The sequence below is a fragment of the Myotis brandtii genome, unplaced genomic scaffold (assembly GCF_000412655.1).
Source record: "Myotis brandtii unplaced genomic scaffold, ASM41265v1 scaffold44, whole genome shotgun sequence".
Classification (NCBI taxonomy): Eukaryota; Metazoa; Chordata; class Mammalia; order Chiroptera; family Vespertilionidae; genus Myotis; species Myotis brandtii.
In genome coordinates this window covers 904,753-931,077 of record NW_005366833.1, presented here as the reverse complement: position 1 = coordinate 931,077, position 26,325 = coordinate 904,753, and the positions used below count along the sequence as shown (strand labels likewise).

The 26,325-nt window shown below is 42.1% G+C and overlaps 1 protein-coding gene across 1 annotated transcript in view; it reads right to left on the bottom strand.

Annotated features, from left to right (window-relative positions):
• Window positions 1-6,508: 6,508 nt before the first annotated feature.
• GLIS3 (GLIS family zinc finger 3) overlaps window positions 6,509-26,325 on the bottom strand; it is a 450,661-nt gene continuing 430,844 nt past the window's right edge. The window contains exons 10-11 of the mRNA XM_005874458.2: window positions 10,567-10,749; window positions 6,509-9,437 (exon numbers count right to left, since the gene is read on the bottom strand). Coding sequence (XP_005874520.1) covers window positions 9,301-9,437; window positions 10,567-10,749 — 320 coding nt within the window. The 3' untranslated portion in view covers window positions 6,509-9,300. The remainder of the gene's footprint in view (window positions 9,438-10,566; window positions 10,750-26,325) is intronic.

Sequence of the window (26,325 nt, the reverse complement as noted above, 5' to 3'; positions counted from 1 at the left end):
CAGTGGGAGAACTTCTGTGCTGGAGACACCCTTATGGGGCAAGACTTGCTTCAGTGGGGATTTGGTGCTCACTGAGTCTGTCCTCTGAGTGTGTCCCTTATGGATCTGAGGAGTTGTAATCTGGATGGTCCCACTCTGACCACTGGGTACATTGGCTCTTGGATCTCTAAGGAGGTGCTAATTTAGCCTCTGCCTGAGGCTACCCAGCAGGAGCTATGGAGAGATCTGCAGATTCCTCTTCTTTGTTTGGGGTTTGGAGGTGCCCAGATGAGGCCCAGCTGTGAAGCAATGCAAGCTGCTGTGGGGCCTTGGGCCTTCTTTTGGAAGTTCTGGGTCTCTCTGACCCAGCTGCAGTTTGTTAGGTAATTTTCAGATTGCAAAGGGCCAGGCCTTTCATATGCAAAAGCCTCTGCGCACCGCTTGGGTTAGGGCGGGGTCTCAGGGAATCAACAGGGCGGAGCAAGCAGCTATGGCTGCTCCTCAGTCCTACCCTAAGAGGCCCCGAGTCTCAGTGTCCGGGTAATTGCTGCAAGCACATCTGAGAGAAAGCCGCCCTTGAGTTCCGACCAATGCCAGACAGTCCAGTTTCTCCCCGTATAAGTCTGGGTCCCCAGAGACTCGCCCGGAACTGGAGTTCAGAGCAGTTGGGAGCTTGAGACTCCCTCCCGATTGAAAAAGACAACCGTGTCCTCAGTTGCCAGCCCTTTCCACGTGCGCCTCCGTACCTCTGCACTTTACTTCCGCACCTCCTCTGAGTCTCAGTGTGCTTTTCTCTTTCCTTCTAGTTGTAGAATTTCCACTCAGCCAGCCTTCCTGTGGTTCTGGATGATGTCCTTTTTGTCTTTTGTATTTTTGAAGTGGTTGTGCGAGGCAGCAATTTCCAGTGTTTACCTATGCCGCCATCTTGGTTTCCCTATTTTAACCATTTTTAAGTGTATAGTTTAGTGACATTACTTAAGTACATTCACAATGTTATACAACCATTACTACTATCCATCCACAGAATTATCTCATCATCCCAAAAAGAAACTCTGTATCCATTAATAACTTCCCATTCCCTCCTCCCTCAGGCCTTGGTAGCCTCTATTTTACTTTCTGTCTCCATGACTTGGCCTATTTTAGGTAGCATGTGGAAGTGGAATCATACAATATTTGTCTTTTTGTGTCTGGCTTATTTCACTTAATATTTTAAAGATCCATCCATGTTGCCACATGTGTCAGAATTTCCTTCCTAAGGCTGAATAATATCCAATGTATGTGTAGACCATACTTTGTTTATCCATTCATTAGTTGATGGATATTTGGGTTGTTTTATAGTTTGGCTATTGTGGATAATGCTGTTAGGAACACTGTTGTACATCTTTTTTTAGTCCTTGTTTCCATTCTTTTGAGTAATATACCTAAGAGACGATATGCTGGATCACATGATAATTATATTTTTAATTTTTTGCGGACATGCCAAATTCTCTTCCACACTGCTAACATGGCATTTTTTTGAAAAAGGGTTCCATGGTCAAGAGACTTCATCCTGGAACTCCTTCTCAGAGAGTCATAATATACCTTAGTAAACATAGTAAAGGCTTTGACAGGTCCTGAAGTAAAGAATCTGTGTAACTTTGACCCATCATTCTCCAAATTAATTTGGCAGTGGAACCCTGTTTTTACCGAGTAACTGGTAACATGACATCCGTTGCTGGACTGGGAAACAACGCCCTCAGCTCTCAGGCAGATGCAGGAAGGGCTGGGGATTAGGAGAGAGAACCACTATTCAGAGCCCAGAGACAGAACCACGTCTAACTCTCCAACCAGTCTATTGCGCTTTCTCCTGATGGCTCTGCATTTGCCTGGCCCATCCTTCCTGTACTTCTTTGCTTCTTAAGATTATTTTAACTGTCAGGACTAGCTCAGGCATCCAACCTACCCTCAAGAAACTCTGACGCTGCCCTTGTCTCCCCAGGCAGGGAGTGAATGGAAATACCTCTTCCGCTTAGGCTTAGCTTTTATTATACTGCATTGCCCTATTAAATGGTTGGCCTCCTCCACTATATGGGGAGGGGGAGGGAGGAATACTGGTGGTGTCAAGGTTAGTTTGTATAAACAACCATCTGGAGAGCTTATTAAAAATGCAGATGCCTCTGTGTTACTCCTAAAAATTCCAGCTTAGTTGCTCTGAGGTGTACATTCAATAGCTCTAGAATGTGCATTTTTAAGAAGTACCTGAGGCAATATTCTCAGGCACTTGATATTCGGAATCTCCCAGTTGTTAGCTCTGTGAGGATAAGAATGACTTCTACCTGTCTATTTTACACAATAAATACTGAAGGAGTAAATGAATGAACAAATGAATGAATGAAATTATGCTAGTTTCCTCCTCTGTAAAATGATGAGGTTGGATATTCTCTAAGCTTTCTGTTGGTTGGTGAAACTGCTCTTTATAAAGTTCAGGTTATTTGACCCAAGCCACTGTGTTCCCAGCCACTTTAAGATTAGAACCATACACAATACACAAACCAATGCACATGAAACCACAAGGGAGACCACAGAAGATTTAGTCCATGCTATGACTTAGCAAATCTCTCAGAGCTTGTGAATAACCATATTTTGAAACTGTCACTGTTATCACAAGGCAGACATACAAAGAGAGGCATACACTTGTGCCCCATGTGAATTCAGTCTTATTCTCTGAGTAGCTGAGAGGCAGCACTGTCAGGGCTGACAAACCCTCAAGTTAGGGAATTGGGAACTAGGCATTATGGGAAGGAAACCAGGGTCCAGAGAAGATGCTGGAGTGTGAAGCAGCTCTCCTGCTGGGTGGAAGGGGTACAAACTCGGTCCAGGCCCCTCGACTCTGCTCCAACCATTTCTCAGTGGAGTCTTTGAACATAAAACCCTGAATCTCGGTGCCCTGAGAACACTGCAGGTTTTGAGGGGAAGCTCTGGCTTTTCACAAGAGCTATGGCCTGAGAAAAATGAAGTCTCCCACTACTTATAAACCCTCAGCATTTCAGAGGCAAAGGTTGGCTATGGCTGCCAAGATCTAGCAAATATTTGGTTAGCTTGGAAAGAATGGGTGCTCATTTTCCAATTCTCACAGATTTTCTCTAAGCCCAGCTCCTTTTATTAAAAACCTCAAATCCAGAGATACAATCGAATGGCACTTGAGGCTCTGAGCATTCATCTGTATCCCGGGAAGCAGAACCCAGCATCTACACAAAGAAAAGCTTAATCAACAGAACTCACGCATTCCTTCCAGGAACAGGGCCCAGCGGAGCAGAAGAATCATCAGAGGGGCTCCTGACTGCATTTTCCTTGGGTGGATGTTTATGGGAAAGACCAGGGGTTGCTCCTTCCCTTGACTAGGCTCAGCCCACTGCGGCCCATGGGATAAATCCCACCCCCTGCCTTTTTGGTTTGTTTCTGCCCAGAATGTGAATTAAGGTTTTGTGTGTGTGTGTTTTTAAATAGAAAAATATCAAAATAAGAAAAATATTTCAAGAAATCTGAAAATTATGGTTAATTCACATGTGTGTCCATAAAGGAAGTCTGGAAAGAAGGTGAAGTAAGGTGTTTGTGCAGTGGTTCTCAACCTTGGCCGCACATTAGAATCACCTGGGAATCTTTTTAAAATCCTGATTTCCGGGCCTCATCCTCCGGAAATTCTGTTTCTTTGTTATGGGGTGGGGCCACAACATTAGTAACAAAGAAACAGAATTACCGGAGGATGAGGCCCGGAAATCAGGATTTTAAAAAGATTCCCAGGTGATTCTAATGTGCAGCCAAGGTTGAAAACCAGTGTGTTTCTGTTTCCGCTGTGAGCCGCGATGGCCGAGCTGAGCAGCTGAGACAGACCACGTGGCCCTCCAGGCCTGGCATCTGTCCTCCCTGGCCCTCGGCAGGGAAAGTCTGTAGGCCCGGGAGTAGGGGATGTAAGATTTATTCGTCACCGATATTTGCACAAAAAAAGTATAAAACACATACGTAGTCACAGTTAAATCATTATAAAGCAAACACCAGTATAACGCATCGTGGGGGTCAAGAAATGAGAGACTGCTGGCCATCACCTCCGAGTCCTCCACGTGTCCTTCCTTCCTGAACACAGTTCCTCAGTCCCCCCCCACCCCCCGCCCCCGGACCTTGTGATAATGTCTTCCCTGCGGTTCTTTATACTTTCCCACCTAAACGCCATGCAGCAGGGCCGCTTTACCCACAGGAAACAGGTAAGACCCCCAGGGCATGCCTAAAACCATGGCTCAGACCACATACCCTCTGCTTTTCCCTACACATCCGTGCCTGTGATAGAGTTTCATTTGTAAATTAAGCACAGTAAGGTATTAGCTACTAATAAAATGGAACAATCGTAACAAAATCCTGCAGGACGAGCTCTGTGATGTGCCCGCTCTCCCTAAACGTCGTGTGTAGACTCACCTTCCCATGATCATCTGAGATGATACGCGGGGGTTGAAGACCTAACGACGGCCATCCCGCACCGCGCGCTTCTCTGCAGCACATCCCGCCGCCAGCATCGCGACCCACGGGCTTTGGCGCCATTACTGAGTAAAGTGAGGGTTACCTGAACGCCAACACGGCGGTGCCTGGACGGCCTGGTCAGTAAGATGGAGACTTACCCGGCGTGAGGCGTGAGGGCGCGTAAGGGACGTAATTCACCTCAGAGCGAGACATCGCGAGATTTCCGCACGCTGCTCAGAACAGCGTGCAACTTGGACCGCAAAGCACCCCTCCTCCAACCCCCCTTCCCTCCCCCCACAACCCCCCACCCACATCCCAGGGATGGGAGCTGAGGAAGGAAGGTCATCACAGCAGGTGGGGCAGGTGGCCTTCCAAAGCTTGCAAAGTGAACAGGCCGAGGAATCAGGGAAATGGTCATTGCCCCTTTCTCCTTCAGAAAAACCAGGGGACTTCAAAGGTCAGTTTGAAGCTGATGCTTGTGTCTTTCTCTACAGGGCTTTAGAAAAACTGGACAGAAAATGCCCACCCCACGAATGGCCAGCGCGCTGAAACCCCATCACCTGGAGGTCCAAGCACTTGAGGCATTTCTGAAGCATGATGTAGCACTACACTGAAAAGACACAAATAAACCCCAAACCCTGGCACACATTTATCCAGTTTGTGAAGCGGATTAATAGAATAACCAATAAAACATGTATAAAAGCTTTAATTAAATCTGATGAAATAAAACTTCATGTTTTATTTATGGACACTCCCAACATGTAAAGGATTCAGGGACACATTCATTTTTACTGCCATTCCGTCCTCATATCTATAATTAAATCCAGGCTGCAGCTCTGGCCCAGAGCAATGCAGCATTTTAAAGCTGGCCTTGGACACGCCCTCTCCCACCAGCTGCTTTTAATTATAATTACCATCTCAATATAAAGGAGGCTGATGGTAAAACAAAACAAAATAATAAAACAAACAAACAAAAAGCAGTTGTTGCCATTGTGTTTTGGAATGACATGCGGAGGGAGGGTTTCAAGCGGTGGGCATAGCCTCCATTTCCAGTTTTATTCGGTACCAAGTGCACAAAACCTTCATTTTACTTTTGACATAAAAAAGGACTTCATGAAACAAGACAAAATAACTTATGATTATATGAAACATAACTGTGACAAATCACAAAACTATACATATTAATAGAAAAAAAGTGTACCTAATTCTTTAAAAGATTTATGACAATAAGCACCAGATGTGCCCTTAGAGTAAGATCGGCCCCATATCCAGTATGATATATGCAGTTCATTTCTCTATGTGAGTGTATATAACTATATACAAGAGTCTGTGTGATTTATGGAAAACAGATTTCCACTTTTTCCCCCCAAAGTGCTGTATGTCAGCAACATTACACAGGATGCTCTGCTGTCCGTACAAAATAAATCTCTTCTTTTTTACACTCACTATTTCTCCAATGAGTGGTGTGACGTTTTTGCTTTATCCGTTGCAAAAAAAAGTAACGGCAGAAATTCCACACCACCAACAAAAAGTGCCATTAAAAAACGCTGCTATAAAATGACATGGTCAAACAGTCCAATAAAAACCAAATAATTAAATTGTTTACAATCACTATTCCCAATACTTCGAGGCAACTGAACAGTCGAGGTTCCTGGATGGGGAGATGAACATTTACCTCCATTCTGGGGCATGAATGTGCTTAACAGCTGGAAATGTAAAAGCTCCAGAACAAACCAACACTCAGTTCCACCAGTGGACACTGCTGAGAGCCACTGAAGACCTACTGTCCGTTTTAAAATAGCCTATGTAATTTGGGGGAGACATGGGAAAAGGACCCCACCGGATAGTAAATATTTAAATAATACTTAACAGCTGATCCGAGGCTGAATTACAACTGACACTTTGATGCAGTCCCTTGAGGGAATGAAGACAATGCAGCAAATTAAATGACTGTAGGCATACTGATTTCTTCTTTGTATGTAAGAGGGTAATTAGCTTTGGGCTGCCTGTATTTTCCTAGGCACCGGTTTTTACTTTAAAAAAAGGGTAATGACAATCTCTGTTTGGATGTTAATGAAAATGGTTACATGTCAAGACTAAAAAGGTCAAGAAGTGGAAGGTAATAAATTTTTGAACATTCCATTTTTACTGCTACGAACATTATAATGAAAGCATATATAAATCCTGTGCAATGTGAAAGCAAGCAAGAAACACATTTTAAGGTCAGATGTGATTCTGGGATCTAAGGACAGAATGCGGAGTCTAGCCAGAACCTGAGTGTCCTGTCCTGAGGCCATAAGCTCAGACCTGCACCATCAGGAAACACAGAGGTTCCTGGAAGGGCTCTCAGCACTGCAGGCAGCCCTGGGCCCTGCTTACTGCATGCCCTCTGCTAACAGGAATGCCTCCTGAGGGGCCGGCCCAATTTCTACTGAGGAAGGAGGCCCTACAGGTGCTACTGCGGCCTGGCTTGCCCTGGCTCCATCCAGCCACAGTGAAGCATGAGGGGCAGGACCACCCTGAAGCCACGGTGAGACAGACTGGCATAGGAGCATCCCCTCCAGCCAAAGAAGATGGCATCCATGGTTTCTGAGGCTCAGCTTCCGGCTTTGTCTTCCTTCCCCCTTTCAACTTTAACTTATATAAAGCCACAGGCAGGGGTGACAACATCAGCTGCAATAACCACCTTGCCTTTCAATCTTTTCCCTCCTCATCACAAAAATATGTCTTTTGAGTTCCTCATAAAGGCTTCAATATTAAGAATGAATAGACTGTCTCTCTAAGAAGCTTTCCTTTCTTTCCAGAGTGTGACAAAGGACACAGGAGGGATGCCAGTGTTAGGATGCGTGTGTCCTTGCTTCGGCCAAGGGACACAACCCACCAAGTCTGCAAGGAGGAGGTTACTTTCCCTGCAGTCTGAGGGATCATCTGGAAAGGGAGCCCAACAGGCATCCTCTCATAAAGTAGAACAGGCGTTTCTCAAGTGAATGACCCGTTTGGAGAGTTAGGCATCTGCACGATGGCTTTTCTCAGATCAGAGCTCATTGGTCAGAGAACTAGACTGACCAGGTGCACTGTGAAAACAGACCCATGCTTGGTGCTTTACTCAGCTCATGTTTGAATGAAGTCCAACAGCAGGCCGAATACTACTGACTGCGCAGCTGGACTGGGAGGACCCACCTGTCCCCAGGTCCCAAGTCTGACACCACACTGTGTACTTATCTCACTGAAGATTGTGATTATTTCTGTTTGACAAACAGCCTTGTTTCTTTGTTGTTCAGAAAACATTTTTTAAAAGAGAAAAAAGAAAGCATGAAATGTGACAGTACTGGAATGTCCAAATTTACTGGGTATCTGGGGCTGGGCTCATGATTATAGCCTAGGCCATCAGACTCAGGATCTTTGTAAAGGTGCCACGGGAAATGGCTTCCTCTTCAGGCTTGATATCAAATGGCCAAGTGCCCTCAAACCAGAGTTTCAGAAAAAAAGGTTGCCTTCTTCTGCCCACCTTTCCAGAACTGTCTCCTTAACCTTCCTGTGGCCAGACCTTGCTAACAGTTGATGGTCAGATAATGATGGTGGTGGGCATGTCTGAACCACAGTCAGGGAGAGGGTGAGAACAATGCAAATAGAGAGAGATAAGCACAGGGGAGAGACAGACAGATGGTAGATATCCTGAGGGAGGTGAGCAAAGGCTGTGCAAAATAACGACATAGGGCATCTCTAGTTTGGTTTTCTGAGAAAACCTAGGAACATAACTCAGTGAGTCCCTGTGCTCACATCTTCTAGCATGTCTCTGGGCAGAGCACCAGAGTAGAAGCAATGGGTGAACCAGTCGTGTGACCTTTTACTTTGAACAAGGTCTCTGAGGTGGAGTTGGGTTGCCGAACAGCTAACCCACTAGGGTTCCTGCTACAGCACTGGGAAGAGGGTGTGCTCACCCTGTTTCCCTCAGGTAGCCTTTGCTATATACAAAACTAACATTCCAGGAGTGCTCACAGGTGCTGTGAGGTGTGGCCAGGCAGAGCCACATAGCTGTGGCAAAATGTATGTAGTTGGGGTGATTAAAATAGTTGGCATCCAAAGAACAGACTTCTAAATATTTTTTTTCCTTTTAAAGTAGATGTAAATTACAAGTCTTTAAAATGAAGGAACTAAGGTTTTTGGAATATAAAACAAGTTGTAGTGCCTTTCAAGGGCCTGTACTTAACAGAACCTCCTCACTTTGCTTTTGAAGAAACACCGAAAAGCAATTGGTTAGCATGGGGATATCGAAGGGGAGAGGAAGAGAGGCAGCCAGCTCACTGGAAGGCTGGCTGATGCTGAACCCTGGGGAGCCCCCTGTGCTGCAAGTCTGGGGTTCCTGTGTGCCTGGCTAAGCGGTGGCCAGCAGTGAGGAGGAGCACGGGGGGAGGGGGGACAGTTCTCTGTGCTTCTGGCAATTTGCATTGTCCTTCTCTATTTAGGGTTTTCAGAGAGGGAAGTCCCCAAACTACATTTTCACATGAACATCACTTCATCTGTGTCCTCTGAGGGTTGACAGCCAGGAGGAAACAGGTATCTGGGGGGGAGAGAGTCTAAATTCCCTTTGAAAAGACAATCCTGCGGGTCACCAGCAAACCCAGAGAGAACAAGGAGCAAATAAAAACATTTCCATAAAGCCCAGCTCTGACCATCAGCCCTGCCTTCCAAGACACATCTGTGACTTCGCAGACACCACTGACTCGGTCGCCACCCTTTCCATGCAGTCTGTGAGGGTATGAACACAATAGGTGGCAAGCAACAAAAGGTTCTGGATGCCAGTGGTAGTGGAGGCCAGTGGAGCTGGAGCTGTTACCCTTCAGTGTAGACAGAGGAGAGCTGGCTAGGACAGCGGTCCACAGCACTGATCTGCAAGAACGTGGTGTCTTCAGGCCCACTGCGAAGAGACTCTCCGAAGAGGCTTGAGGAACCCGAAGGCAAATCGTACACTGGAAGAGAAGAAACACAGGAATCAACACCTGCCTCGCCTCGCCTCGCCCACCGGGGTCCAATGAGTGACTGTGCTGACCTAGCCCCATTAGCAGGTCTCTGTCCTCAGGCACCTAGGTGGAAGAGAAGTCTGGGGTGCAGACAGATGGCCAATATAAGTCTTGGCACAAAGTATGAGCTGAGTATTAGTAAAAGTGAAGTGTTCTGGGGAAGGGTGAGGGTGGTCTCAGAAAAAGGTAATCTTAAAGTTGAGTCAAGGATGGGATTCTTGGGATCTGGCTAGGAGGGGAGGTTTTAAAAAAATAACATTCCAGAAGGAGGAAACAGGAAGCAAAGAGAGAGAGGAAGGGAAATGTGGGGCCAAGTGTGGTGGCAAAGCTGAGGTGCAGAACATATCGGGAGACATATGTGAGGGAGTTCTGGAAAGTCTAATCAGGCCTAACTCATGGGCACTTTGAATGGCATGCTGAGAGATCTCACTCATATGAGGAATCTAATGAACAAAATAAACTGATGAACGAAATAGACCCAGAGACATAGAAACATGGAACAGACTGATAAATCTCAGAGGGAAGGCAGGGAGTGGGGAGGTGGGGGTAGGGTGAAATTAACCAAAGAACTTGTATGCATATATGCATAACCCATGGACATACAATAGTGTGGTGAAGGCCTGGGAAGGGAGCAGGGGTTGGCTGGAGGAGATCAAGGGGGAAAAAAATGGGGATATCTGTGATACTTTCAACAATAAAGATAAATAAAAAAAAAGAGTGGACTTTATTCTCTAGGCAACTGGGAATGAAGGTATTTGAGGAGAAAAATTATATATTTTATCCTTCATTTTGGGAAGTATATGGAAGCATGAAGGCAGAATGGTAAAGACAGGAGTTGATGCAGGGAGATTCATTGGAAGGCTGTCTGCGTTGTCTTGGGGAGACACAATGGTACCTGGACTAGGGTAGGGGAAGTGGGGCCGGAGAGGACGGTGAAGAGGAGAGACATTTCAGAGGTGGATTCAACAGGATTTGATGCAGCCATGTGCAGTGTAAAGTCTAGCCCAGCCAGTCACAGGAAACCCAACTGGTCTCTCCTGCCAGTCTGCCCAAGTCCTGAAGTCAGACTCCAACACACCTGTAATGCCCGAGTGAGTTGAGAAGGCTCTGTGGAAAACATCAAAACCAGCCTGGCCCATGGACGTGGGGACCAAGTAGTCCTCGAAGGAAGGCACCACACTGCAGGAGCTGCTGGGTGGCATGGTCCTCTGGGAGTCAGGGTAGTGTGGGGGGCAGAATGTCTGCAGCTGCCCGTAAAATCCTGAAATGCAAGCACAGCATTGAGCTACTGTCAGGCACAACTTCCAAAGATCACTCCAACCCAGCTAGACCCTCACTCAACCTAGATTCATATGACAAAATGCTTTTAACTTTTAAGCGCATCTGTAAAACTTTCTAAGTAAGCATCTGGAATGTACCATTTGGACAGAAGCTCTTCCACCTTCAGGGGCTTTCCAAGTTTGTTGGCTTATGAATTTTTTATTGCTGCTCTGGTACCTGAAACTAGAAGGCATCTTACTTTCTCTAGACTATCCAAAGAGTCTTGGATCCTGAAGGCCTGACCTTCAGAGGACATTCCTTCCCAGGCTAGAGTTTGAGCGCATCTTCCTAACCTTCCTTTATACTATACTCTGATTTTCACACTTAGTAAAAATCTGAAGAATGTTTTTTTTTTAAAGGCAACAGAGATCTAGTCATTCACTTGTCCTTGTAACAGATAAATTCATACATGTTTATATCTTCCTCATTATTTTGAATAGGTGCATGGCATTCCACAGTTAGATTACTGCAATTTACTCAGCTATTATTGTTGTTGATCTTTACAACAAATGGGAAAACTGAACAAATAGTATAATGAAGAAATGTGTGGAAATATTTCTTAATATTTTAAAATAGTCATCAACATTTTGCAAATCATGTTTCACTTCTCTCAATTTTTTTGGTCACTTAATGGAGTTTTCCTTGGGATCCTATGTGGTCCTTTTCTATAATCTTCCACACCTTCCTTTTCCTTTTTCCTCTTTGCCTCCTTTTAGGCTAATGGATTACTTTCTTGGATTACAGTATGCTTTAAAAAATAAGTAATGAAATCATCATTCGATACTTTACTGAAGGGAGAGTTGCAGTTCTGTTATAAACTCCATGTCATTGTCTCCTTAAAAGTAAAATGTGAATGTCACTGTCTATGTCAGTGGGCTATTGTGAAAATTAAGCAAGTCATTAGATAAGGAAGCCCATCTATAACATTTAACAGTGCTTTATAAATGTCAATTATTATTAATACCATTACTCTGTTTTTGGTGGGAAAAATGAGGGATTAGTAGAGGAAGTGCCTCAGGGTCCCTACCACAAACATTAAATGATAGAGAACACAGAACTAACCCTAACCCTAATCCTAAGCCTAACCCTAACCCTAACCCATGAACTTTGGGCCCAAGCCCTGTGTGCCTTCCTTTATTAGAATTGCCTCTTCTTAGGATGGAAAGACTTTATGTTTGGTTAAAGAAAACTGAGCTCCTATCATCAAGTAGGGGAGGTGCTATTTGGTTCTTTTTGGCTCTCTTTAAATACAACCAGGGTGCACTGACATATCCAGCCTATTATGCTCACAACTCTTCTCATTTCTGATTGTTCATACTACCCTTGGCTGGGAGGCCTGTTCTATGGTTACTAGGAGCATTACCAAAGAATATGAGCTGAACTGCTCGTAAGACATAGGCTGGCCCTCTAGGAGCTTATGATCCAAGACACAGGGATAGAGCAGTTTTATGCACAGGGTACACTCATAGAAGAAAACAAAATACTAGTATTAATATCCTTTATAAGCAGACAATTATATACTTTATATAGAATCAAGAAAAAATCCACATAAGGTTTGAGGTAACATTAAATGTATGTTAGCAGTATAGACTAGGAAAATACCTAAAGAAATTCCATGTCAGGACAAGAGAAGAATGGAAAATTATTGGCTCTTATCTTGTTTTATTTATTTTTTTCTTTATTGATTAAGTTATTACATATATGTTCTTATCCTCACATTGCCCCCCCCCCCCACTCCCATGATCAGATAGTCAAACCTCAGAGGGAAGGTAGGGGAGTGGAGGGGTAAGGGGGAGAGATCAACCAAAGGACTTGTATGCATGCATATAAGCCTAACCAATGGACACAGACAACAGGGGTGGGGGTGAGGGCATGAGGCTCTTCTCTTTTTGATATTCAAAGGTTTCCATTTGCTTTCAACAGATAGACACAGGCAAACCACCTGAACAGACCTCTCAAATACCCATATAATTGGATCAGCCAACATGGACAAACTGTCAGTCCTCTAGCCATCAAAGAAATAAAAATCAAGGCAATGATAAAATACTATATCCCACCTATCACATTAGTAAAGATTCCTAAATATTCTCGGTGCCAGAGTGAGACTGGTGAAGAAGTCATTTCTGCATAGTGTTGCAGACATGGCAAAAGAGTATAAACCTTTTGGAAAATAATTTGACAACCTGTATCTAGAACCTGAAAAGTGTTCATACTCTTGGATATGACAATTTTACTTCTGAGAATGTATCCTAAAAGTATAGTCCAAAGGAGAAAAGAAATTCTGCACAGATGGTCATCACAGTGCTAGTTGTCATTATAGAAAATAAGAGAATGGTTAAGCAAACAGTGGTACATCTACATGATGGGCATATTAAGTAGCCATTAAAATAATAGTTATAAGGAAATTTTAATAATGTGAAAAGACTATTATAAGGTTCAGCTGGAAAAAAAGCCAAGATACAAAGTTGAATAGAGAGACTAGGCTCCATGATGTGGAAGTCTATGTATAGGATAGACTACAAGGCAGCATATGTATAGTTGTCCTTTTATTTTCTTTGTATTTTTCTGAATTTTAATAGTGATGAAAAGCAAGTACTCTGGAGCCAGATTTCCTGGGTTCAAATCCTAGTTCAATTACTTACTAATTGTGTAGGCTTGGTGAAGTAGCCTGTCAGTGTTTTAGTTTTCCAATTTGTAAAATGGAAATAAACATAGTATCTACACCTCACTGAATGATTATGAAAATTAAATGAATATTTTCATATTATATAACAACCTAATATTATAATTAATTACATGATTGATATTTATATAATATATATTTAATAACACAATTTATACAATGTACGTTTACTAAATAAGGAAAATAAAAATGTAAAATTATTCCACAATAATATAGTTCTTAAATATAAAAAAAGTGTTGAGAAATAAAGTTTTAAAAAGGCAATAAGTCCTCCAGCAATAACAAAATGTAAGAATGAGCACAGCAGTGGGCATTCAGCTCATGTACAGTTCCCAGGCAGAATTCTCCGGACCATTCTTAGCCCTCTGAGGACTTGAGCCATATACCTCATGCTGAAGTTGGTTCCCAGATCCTGCACTAATTGACACACATCCTGATTTCTTCACTTACCAAGTGTGAGATCAAAACAGCAACAAGTCTGAATGGTCTGAAAAACCTGGAATGTGCAGCTTTGTGGTCTGGGAGTTCCTTAAAATGACCATGACTTTGGGTGCTGGTGGCCAAGCACATGCAATCATGGCATGCCCATCAGGAGGAAAACATGACCAGGAACCACCATGGTTGGTTTCTTAGAATGTTGTATCTCCTCATTGGGCAAAATAGATAATATTTGCTATTTATCCCTATGCTTGCTCTGCTTAAATTCATCACCCATAAATTCCCTGATAGCATTCCTTAGTGTAATATTACTCTTCCAAGAAGAGATGACATTTTTTCACTGAACTCCCTCATTTTCCCAAATTGGGAAATAATTCATTCAGGTGTGTCAGGTCATGATAGAGACTTTCACCTGTCTTTTTGTGAAAACCAATTCATCCTCTCTTTCCAGTCTTCTCTCATGCCTCTATGAAACAGCAGAAATGGCATATGGCTTCAATCTAATTGGAGGGTTCTGATGTGTAAGAGTATAAAAGGTCTGGGATACAGTGAAATATACCCGACAAAGTTAAATAGTAAGCCCAACATTCTGGGCTCCGCTTCCTAGTTTCCCCTGTCCATCTGGACCTGAGTGAGAGGGCAGAGTGGACTGTAATTCCTGCATGTGGGTGTCTTGGCTGGCACGAGAAATATTCAAAACCAGAATGGCCCCACAAGCATGTTTTATCACTCTCACAGCCAACTCAGGGAAAGAAAATCCTCTTTTATTAAATCCCTCCCTCCAAGAAGCCAGTTACTAGAGATGCCAAAAACACTGGTGTGGATGACTGTGGTCACTCAAATCAAAGCGCTTTAACATATCCTCTCCCCAGTGCTATTTCCATAAAACTAATGAAATTTTAGAAAATTCTATTAGGGTCTTGCCACACACACAAACTGAGAAAAATCCTAACTCTTTTTTTTTTTTTTTTTTTTTTTTTATGAATGGCTCCTGTATTCCAGCTGTTGGATTTCACATAGTACACTTGGAAGAAACACTACCTCTCGGACCCAAAGCAAAATGAGGAAAGATGTTAACACATTCTCTGAGCATAAAACCTAAGAGCAATGGCAAGGTCAGCCAATCTGTCAGTCAGTAGGTCAATTGTAGTTATCAAATGCTGGTCAAGGTACTGTTGGACAGACCAATGAAACTAAAGATAATACCTTGTCTTTGTGGATGGGTAATGCAGTTGGAGTGAGAACACACACATTTATGATAGCATTAAGAATGCACCCATGCATCTATGTTGGTAATAAATGTTAGGTGTTCTATTTAGTTATAAAAACCACCCCTCCCCCATTTCAGAAGATATGTTACCTCCAAGAATGGAGGGGATGGGATGGCGTAGGGGTGAGGAGGAATGTGCAGATAAACTGATTTTACCCAAGCTGCAGCTCCTAAGGGTCAAGGGGAATCATTCCTCCTCTTGTAAATTTTGGGAAGTGTGTTTTTCCTTCTAAAAACTAACCTGTTTCTCTAACAATAAAAATATTTGGAATTAATTGTACCAACTAGAAAATGTAGAATAGTATAAACAAATATAGGCAAAATTATCTTTATTTTTACAATTCAGATATAGCCAGATATATACACACAAAACTGGAATATTATACATATTGTTTTGTATACTGTTTTGTCCCCTAACATTATCTATGAGCTTCACATATTATTAAATTTCATTCTTAAAATCCCTTCCTCTTTGTCACTGGTCATTGATGTCTATATGCTGATAGATTAGATCAGGAGTTCATGGTCATTCCTTCTGCTAATGATGATAGAGCAGCCCCATGAATCTGGGTGTGGATTTCCTTTGCAAAGTGGAAGGGAAGTGGGAAAATTTACAGGAGAAATGAAAGTGTTACTAACTATGATAGCAGAAGGGAATTCTCCAGGTAGCATTGTCCAATAGAACTTTCTGTGATGATGAAAATGATCTATCTATCTCATTGTCCAATACAGTAGCTGCATGTGGTTACCCAGCACTGGAGACATGGCTAGCGGGACTGAGGAACTGACTTTTACATTTTATTTAATTTTAATTAATTCAAATTTAAATAGCCACATGTGGTTCTTGGCTACTGTACTGGACAGCACAGCAAAGATTTAGGGCAATCTTTATTTCCAGGGTTAGCAGACTTTGTTTCAGGAATGTTTCTGATTAAATTCCTGAAGGAAGAATGCATGACCCACCAAGGGTTAAAATGAAAACCATATAATGATTCTTAGACTCCTGGCCTTCAAGAGAGGAAGTATATTAGACTCTTTATTATATTGGTCTTTTCCTTACAAGTTCAGCACTCCAATCTTTGGAAAGTACTACAGTAAAGATATATCAACAAGCAAAAAATGGTCACCCAACTCTCAACCCCTCAAGAGGGCTGATGAACATTGTTTAAGCTAAACTCCCAGGGCATTTCAGCTCTCCTGGAGAAACCACTTTTGCTTCTGGAAATAGGAGAAGCAAAAGGGAACGTGTCACCCACTTCCCTGCAGATTGGGAGCTAGGTCACCACACCCACTGCTATGAGGAGTGGATGAGCTGTGATGTTCAAAACAGAGGCTCTACCCAACTGCATACTCACATGAATGGAGAGAAATACCGTCAGCCTGGACCTTGTCAAGTGCTATGTCAGGAGCTGTATTCTCAGTGGGTTTGTTTATGTAGCAGATGGCTTTGCAAAACAAAAACATTTTTTCCTTTATGGCGAGGCTGGGAAACACCACCAAATTCTGAGTACCAGAACAGTGCTGGATGGACAACATCCAGAATCGAGGCTGATCCTTTCCTGAGGTAGACATTGCCCAGACTGTAATGACCACATATAGATGTAGAAAGCCCATGTGTGGAACATCAGGAAGGTTGCCCCTAGCTACTTCCCCAACTAGACTGTAGCCCAATCAGGCCTGACAAGATCCCTTGTGAGGGTTCTCAGAAACAATGCTAAGAGCACTTGCTTCCCAAGATGCCTTGATATCTTCATATGGAAAATCCCTCAATCCCTGTGGGATCAGAGTGCATTGTTTCTGGGTTCCGGCCAAGCACTGTAATGTTCAGCCCAAATCTCAGGAGTCACCGTTCCCTTGATCTTTCAGAAGAAACACTGACTAAGGTGTGTGCCTGACTTTGCTGTTGTATTTTTAGAATATGGGGTATTCACAGTATCTACTTCATGGTGTAACTGCGAAAATTAAAGAGGATTATAAGAGACTAGAGGCCCAGCACACGAAATTTGTGCACAAGTAGGGTCCCTAGGCCTGGCCAGCGATCAGGGCCAATCAGGGCCTTTCGGCTGCTGGCCAGGGCCTCCCTTCCCTGGTTGCTGGCCAGGGCCTCCCTTCATTCTGCACTGCCCCCTGGAGGTCAGTGCACAACATAGCAAGCGATCGAACTCCCAGTCTCCCAGTCGAACTCCCGAGAGGACACTTTGCATATTAGCCTTTTATATATATAGATGATGCATGTAAATGCCCAGCATGAGCCTGGCACAGAGTTAGCACTCTGTAAATGATACTCTTCACTTTTCTTCTCCCCTATTCTTCTAATAACACAAGCATTCCAATGTTTATGCTTTCATTCACTCAACAACAGTTTACTAAGCATTTACTCAAGTGCTGGAGACACAATGATGAATAAAACATGATACATGTCTTCTTGGAGTGTATGTTTTAGGTGAGAAAGAAAGATAAGCATATAAATGAGAAACCAAATAACATAATTTCTACTGTATATGACAATAAAAAGGAAATTTTCTTTAAGGAATCTATAGAGATGCAACTTTTTTCTTTCAAGAATATATTCAAGGTAGGAAGAGAAAAAAAACCACAATGAAACAGAAACAAGTTTGGGTGTTCTGAAAACTTTTTAAGAAGTGTTGGCTATGGCTCCTTTTGTTTGGCCCTGCCTCATGATAGCAGGGATAATTAGGAGGCCACCTCACAGCTCTGCTGAGGACCAGCCTTGGCTGAGGGGTGCACACCTAGTCTGTGCCTGGGTAGCAGAGACCAGTGGCAGAGGCAGAGCTGACAGAGCCTAAGCTTCTTGGTAGTATACTTGTTTGCTAGCCAAGTGGAAGGAAGAATGTATATTTACAAGCTTCATGACTATTTTTCAGCAGAGACTATAATTTTGTCGGTTACTTTGGAAAGTATAGAGTTTTTGGCCTCAGCCATACGACGGCTGCATGTGCAGGGGCATGGATAAGCCCAAGGGATGAACAGAAGGACTCAGATCAGAGAGCTCCGGGGATTGGGATTTATAGAAAAAGACATGTGAACCTACTTCCCTTGACTCACAAATTTCTTCTCCTCCTACCCTCTGGCTCTTTGTGATTCCCCCTACTCTCTTTGAGCCAGCCCCTCTGAATACCTTCTGCAAGCCACGACATAAACCAATGAGATGAAAGAGAACAACACAGGTAAATTTGTTGGTAAACCTCCTAAAGGCCCTAGGAATAGGGTCTCTGGGGTTACATCTTTTTAGCCTGATTAAATGCATTCAAATATACTCAGAGAAAGTCCCTGAAATCACACACTTCCTACTCACATGGTACCTTAGTATTAGAAAACACTTAAGATTCCTTCTTAGGTAGCCATCTGACATTCCTGTCTTTTATGTAGGTGACTAACATAAATGTTTTCCTTTTATAGACAAAGAGATGGAAGCAGAGGGAACTTTTGAATCCCTTGCCATTATAGCCAATACTTTGTTTATATAATACCATGCAAAGAAGAGAAAAGTGGAAAATTCATACAACCATTTTAATACTTACAAACTTCTGGAATTTGAAATGACTCATGGATCTAGTGTTTATCTTAAAACAAATGGCAGAACTAGAACAGTCATCATATAACATCCGACTGAGTTCAGACCTTTCTCAGTTTCAGTCCCCTTGCTCTAGCATTTTCAAAGAATGTTTTCATTAGTGTTATTATACCAATCATTAAGAAAATTCTATCAGAAGGGAAAAAAACTAAAACTAATTTGCTCTGAGAAGGGACTGTATTTTACATAGAAAATCATCCTTACACCAGTTTTTGAGATAAGTAGTATTGTCCCCAATTTATATACAAAGAAACAAAAAGTTAAAATAACTTCCCCAAACCCTCACAGCTACCAAGTTTCAGAACTAGGAGCCAAACCCTGGTCTGTTTAGTGACATAGTTCACATAGATGATTAGGGCTTAATAAGCTCATGGACCAAATCAACATAAACAAAATCTTGCCATTTTTGTTGAGGTCCCTCACTGCCAAATCACAGGCCAGATTCATAAAGGACAAACATTTTCCTTAGGGAAGAAAGCACTGAATTAATTAGTACAACTGATGAAATCACCTAATCACTGAAAAATTCTAAAAACCCTCAAGAATAGAAACAGGGACATTTCAGAATTTTTTTGTGTGTGCCAATTTTCTGATTTCATTACTATTTTATTTCTATCCATTGCATGAATAACTTGAATCTAGGTTTGAATCCTGGGTGATTCACTGACCAACTGTGTGTCACTGAACATATTATTTTCCTTCTTGAGCCTCATTTTCTTTTAAAATATCTATTTCATAGGGTGTGGAAAACATCATGAGAATGTTTATAAAAGCATCTAGTGCATTCCCTGGTATGTAGTAGGTCCTTGATAAATGGCAACAATCATTACCATGAAAAGCTTGGAAGTATTTATAGATTCTGTATAGTGCACAAGCCATTTTTTTTTTTTATTTTACTTTAGTGAGAGAGGGAGAGAGAGAGAAACATTGATGTGAGAGCGAAACATCAATCAATCTGTTACCTCTTGTATGCTCCTGACCAGGATCGAACTACAATCTAGGTATGTGCCTGGACCAGGAATCAAACCCACAACCCTTCAGTGCGCAGGACCATGCTCCAACCAACTGAGACACACTGGCCAGGGCATAAGCCATTCTTACGCAATTTCTCTCTCATAATCTACCACCCTTAAATATAAAATGATGTGTGAAATTGCCACAATTTGTCTTGGTTCCTGGTCTTGGCCATAAACATCATCCAGGTCTTATCTAGCTAGAACTCCTCTCTGCTTCCTCCCTATTAGTAGTGGAGAAACTGTCTCCTCATTTTAATACAGAGTCTATAAATGGGGAAGCTGCAGGAACAGCTCACAGACTGTGTAAAGAAGACAGATTTTTCTTTGGGCTCAGAACTGAACCAGCTTGCAAAGCACTAGAGCTATTTACAACTGACATTTAAGCAGCTACTGTACTGAGGAAGAGGAAAATAATGGAAATAATAACCCTTAAAATTCCACTTGGGCGCATTCCTACTGAAGGCACCTCGTGATAGCGGCTCAGAAGCTGACCCCTGGAACAAGTGCCTTGTCCCCTTGCCCTCAGATGGGCTGCAGCATGAGGACTTCCAGTTAGAAAAGTCCACTTGCTTCCAAGAAGCGAGGCCATTTTCACCTAGAGCTTCTGCTGCCAGCCCACAGGCCACACGGAGATGCATTCTGAATACCCTGGGTACTCTCCTTCTCTTGTGCCCCCACATGTACCACTGTGAGCCACATTCTCACCCTGGGAGTTATACACTCATTTCCAGGGTGTGGGGTACTGAAAGGGGGAGAGGGTCTGCTATGGATGTCTGTACAGGTTTGAGTAAAGAGATGGGAGTAGGCAGAGCGTGTGCAGAAATGGAGCATAAGGAAATGGGAAAAGGCCGCATGAGAAGACAGGCATGTGTAAAATACTCTTGGTTAAGAGATGTAATTGATTTTCATTTAAATATCTCCAACCCACAGAAAACTCTAATGCGTGGTGGCCTATGGCTTCCAAATTCTCAAAATGATAAGCTGCCAAAGTAAACTAATTGCAATGTGTCTCAGTAATTGTCATGTGTGGGTATATACAGTTATAGTAAAATGGTTCAGTGAATCCTGACAGCGATAATGCACATTTTGAGATTACATAAAATAGAGATTCTCAAAACCAAGAGGTGCATGTTTAACAAGGTATTCCTTATATGAAAGATTGAAAGGCTCTAAGGACACCTTCAGATGATTTTTAATCATCTAAAAGTTTTGTAAATAAAATTCTGATAGAAAAAAAACAGAAAAACTTTTATTTTATTTGAAATGAGGGAGAAGAGCTCTTCCGATGGGCATCTCTTCCCCATGGGCTGGTCCCCAGCCCTTTCTGGGTCTCTTGGAGATAAAGTTTTAATAAAGTGATTATAAATTATACTCTCAACAGGTATGGATCAAGATGATTTCCCTTCCTAACACAGTGCCTTTCTCTCACAAGTTAAGTTCTAGGTCAAGGTGAAATTATGGGGCCTTACTGGAGTGACTTAGAAGTACTGGTCTTACTTTGACCCCATGCTGATCTTGTGGCCTAGACTTCTGTTGTCTAGCTGTAACCAAACTCCCACATTATATCCACTGCACGGTGACTTCTTGCTTCTCTGAATCCAAGTCTATGGTTATACAATCTTCCAGTACTCTAATCTCTCAAAGAGTGGGCCCCAATAGCTTGATTACTTCTCCCACTGAACCTCTGCCTCATAGTTAAGTCCCTGTTACATACTGTCATGCCTTTCTAAAATCAACAGTCTAGAATATTATACTGAGATAAAACTTGGTTTGAAGTAAAAGAGTACAGAAATCTATGTAAGTGGATTTGAGGTACCAGAGTGGACATTGCACTGGTGTAACCTAAAGAATGTCACTGGATCCCAGGATCCCTGTCACCTCCTTTCATCTGGCTTCCAGGAAACTTGCCAACTTTTTTTTAATCTTGTTAGGCCTTGTGGACACTGACCACTAATCTGGACAATCCAATTTATGACCTTCTGTTTCTGCTCCACCCCTCCAGCTAGGCGGACTTCTTCCCACTGCCACTGGAGGGTCATGTTCTGGTGGTTGTGATTGGACCACAGGGTCTTTCCTTTCCTTTCTTGCTTACTCTTATTCCATTGCACACCAAACTCTTGATTTTTTAAGTTTATATTATGCATCTCAAAAATGTGGTAATGTGCTGCAGGAAATAAACAGATCAAATGATTCCCTGCCCACATATGAAACAAGAGGAATACTCTCTCACTGTTCAGTTCAAAGGCTTGGCTTGGCAAGAATCACCCCTTATATTAAGCTCAGAACAGGCAGGGACTTTTATTTGTACTCTCTACTGGTGTTGAGTTAGCATCCAATTGGAGCTGAGCATGGAGTATGAAAAAATGAATGACATGCACAGCTAGATGCTTTGGTGACAATAGTGATGGTGAGGGAGCCACAGCTGAGCTCAGAGATTCTGATCTATGAACCTTATACACAACAGTCCATCAGAGTTTCAGAAAAGTGAAGTGACTTCCCTTTCTATCACTGACTTTTTTTTTTAATGGAAGAAGAATCAAAGATGATGAAAACATGATTTGGCCCGTCCAGTTGACCTGGAGGGTTTTGCTGCTCTAAGTCACCCTTTTCTGCTCAATGCTAGTGAGGCCACTGAGGAAAAAGAGTGGGCAGGAGAATTAAGCAACTCATCTCATCCACAGAACACTTTGTGCTCTTTCAGGAAACCATCCCAAGGTCAGGGAACTTAATCAACTACTCTGAGTCTCATCTCTAAATAGGGGCAGAAATATATTTCCTTCTTGCTTCACAAAGTTATAATAAGGATTCAGGTATTTATCCAACAAATATTTTACTATGAAGTTTTTTTTATAGTTAACCAAGAACTGATGAAAATTTTGTCCTTAAGAGTAAATGATAAAACATATCTCATAATAAAAATGTAGGTATTATTAGTAGTATTGATAAAAACACTGCATTAACATAGATCCACAATGCAAAAGACCTTGGGTAACTGCTTGACTAATTCAGATCCCATGAATCATTTTGTCATAATGATGAGGAAATTTAAGAACTTGAAGGAAAGGTTTTTTACTTTGGGATGTGATATGAGATTGGGTTTGGTGGTGAAATGAGGGAAGGGAGGGGTTGGTTGTTACACTCAAATGATCTAGAAAAATGCCTGAAGTTTTCACCTCAATAGACTTGCGTCTTATAAGGTCTGGGTCTCAAAGACCTGGGAGAAGAATGAAATGGAAAGTTTAGTCAGAACAATCTTGTTAGAGAAGGAAAACTCCTGTCATCAGAGAGAGCACTCACAATTGTAAGTAAACCAACTAGAAATTCTAAGAAACTGGGATTGTTTAGCAACATAGTCTAAGCCCAGATGATCTGAATGGGCACAGATCAAACCAGATCTAGCGTTTGATTATTGTTCTATTTTGTTAACACGGTGGCCTTGTAACCAGTAACCCAGATGTTCCTGATGTGTGGGGTATTTTTCCCTTTATTTTAGGAAACTCCACCCACAGCTATTCACATTTTTTTCTTCTAAACCATCAATTGTTTATTGTATTTATAAGGAAAGTTACAGCTAAAAATACAATAATTACAACATACAGATTGCCATTAATATGTCCATCCTTGAAGAGTACAATGGGACAGTCACTAAAATAAAATTTTAAGAAATATTTAACTTGATTTTAAGAGCTGCATTCACTAGAGGCTAAACTTTGTAAGTTTCAGATATCACAGAGAACATTTGCTTCTGGCAGAAACATTATTATTTCCCCCAAAAGAATGAAAAAGCACTAAATCCGTAATAATGTTCATTAAACACTCTGTTTTTAAGTAAACTGACAGAGAAGTCACAATAGTCAATGAAAGAGAAATTTTCTGGATAACTTCCTTCTCTTCAATAAGTTTTTGATTTCCAATTAAGAAAACACTCACAAGTCGCACATGACACAACTTGACTGGCTGGGTGAAAGAACAGGTAAACTACTTAATCAATAATATAAATACCCAAGTAATAGTTCCTGTTACTTAATCCCTTTTATGACTAAACTACCTTTAGTGCTCTTAATAAAAATATGAAAAGATGCTCAATCATGTTATTAACCAAAGGAAAAATAAAAACAACTTTGCTGTACAAATTGGCAGGAATTAAAATGATGACAATATCCAATGTGGGGAAATGGGAACTCCAATGCTCTGTTGGTAAGAGTCTGAACTGGTATTGCCTTTGGGAAGGAATATATGCCAGTACCTATCCAACTTTAAAATGTGCATACCTATTGCCTGGCTGGTGTGGCTCAGTGGTTGAGCATTGACCTATGACCCAGGAGGTCACGGTTCAATTCCTGGTCAGGGCACATGCCTGGGTTGCGGGCTTGATCCCCAGTGAGGGTGTGCAGGAGGCAGCTGATCAATGATTCTCTTTCATCATTGATGTTTCTACCTCTCTCCCTCTCTCCCTTCCTCTCTGAAATCAATAAAAAAATATTTTTTTAAATGTGCATACCTATTAATTGAGCAGTATCTCTTTCAGAAAGATTTCCTAGAGAAAATAGGCAAAGCATATATATGTGTGAGAGTATTTGTGTAAAAACACATACACACATACATCCTATATAATAAAAGCCTAATACTCTAAGTGTCCAACCATACCACTGTTCGACCAGTCACTATGACGTGTACTGACCACCAGAGGGCAGACACTCAGACTGGTAGAGTAGCTTGCTGCTAGGGTCTGGACTGGGCGAGACAGGCCGGATATATCCTGGAGCCCTCCCATGGTCCCTCCCCACCCAGCCAACCTCCCCGGGCTGCTCCCTGGTTGGCCTGATCGGGACTGGGTGAGATGGGCTGGACACACCCTGGACAAATCTGTGCACCAGGCTGATTTGGGCTGGAACCCCACAGGCCAGGCCGAGGGACCCCACCGGTGCATGAATCCATGCACCAGGCCTCTAGTACATACATAAGGACATTTAACATAGCATTGTTAGTAAAAGCAAAAAATAAAGATATACATGTCTATCAATGTGGAAATGATTACGTTCCTGTAAGTACTATACAATTTTTTTTAAAAGGAGTTGATCTATATACATTGACCTATAAAGCAAAAGCATGTATCTTATTAAGTTAAAAAAATGTAAGTCATAAAATACAGAACGTGAGGCCATTTTTATAACAGGGCATGTAGGTATGTACATATATACATACAAGTATATGTAAGGACATACACACACACATTTCATTTCTGTAAGCATTTGAAGAGATCTGCAAAAGTACTCACTATCTTAATAACCATTACCTTTGGGCAGTGAAATTGAGGTGAGCGTAAGGCTGGGAGGTAACTTAAACTCTTTATATTCAAGTACCTTAAGCACTTAAAAACAAACAGAAAAAATATTTAATTTAAAAAGTAAAAAATAAATTTTAAACTGTACGTAAGGGTGGTGCTGAGAGCATGGTAACCCTGGCCAGCTCCCCCCATGCTTGTGCTTCAGTAAACATAGCACATGAGAGGATGAACACACACACACACCCACTGGGGACTCCCACAGGGGACAGTTAGAGAGTGGGAACTGCCTCCCCTAAAGCGACAGTGGCAGCACAGCCACTGGCGAAGAGCACAGATTCTGTTGCCAGGTGGCCTGGGTACAGTTTCCAGCTCCATCATTTCAAGATGAAGAAATTTGGGGCACGTTGCTTAATGTTTTAGTTTTTCAGATTCCTCATCTGTAAAATGGGAGTAAATAATGCCTTCTTTATAGTGCTGTTGTGAGGATTAATGAGAAATCCCATGATAAGCATTCACCACACTTGCTGACACAGACAAAAAAACAACAACACAAAGACTTTCAGCAATTTGTGTGCCAAGACACGAGATCAAGCAGTTGGTGGGAAATTGTGAATCATAGTACTTGTATTGCTAGCAACATTTAGTCCTGTAAGAAACCCCATCTTTAATGGTTCCACACTTAATCTCAAAAATAATTCCCAAGTAACAAAAAACTTCCACAGGACTGTGTCTACAGGGACAATCATGGAGGAGAATGTGGGCTTTGGGGTCGGCCTGTGCTCATAATGCCAGCTCTGATACTCACTAGGTATGCGACTTGGGTTTACTGATACTTTTATTAATGTTTTTGCAAGGGTTAAACAACATAAGTGGGTGTATGCAGAACATACAGTATCTGGTACACAGTAGAAAAATAACAACACTAAATAGCTGTAGTGAACTTAGCATCTACGTGGACCAGGCACTTTTCCTCATTCTCATACCAACTCTGAAGGAGAAGCACTACTACCCCTATTAGATTCAGGAAACTCAGGACATTGCATGACTTGCTCATGGGACTCCAGGCATATGTGCCTGACCCCAAAGTCTTCTTTATTTTGTACAGCTTGCTGTTTGTTTTCCTGCATCACCTTGGGCAAGTCACAATTTCCTCTTCTGGGAACAGCCTCTTCTGAGATAATATGACCAATGTGAGAGTACATCAGCTAGTGGCTGGGAAAGCTCTGAA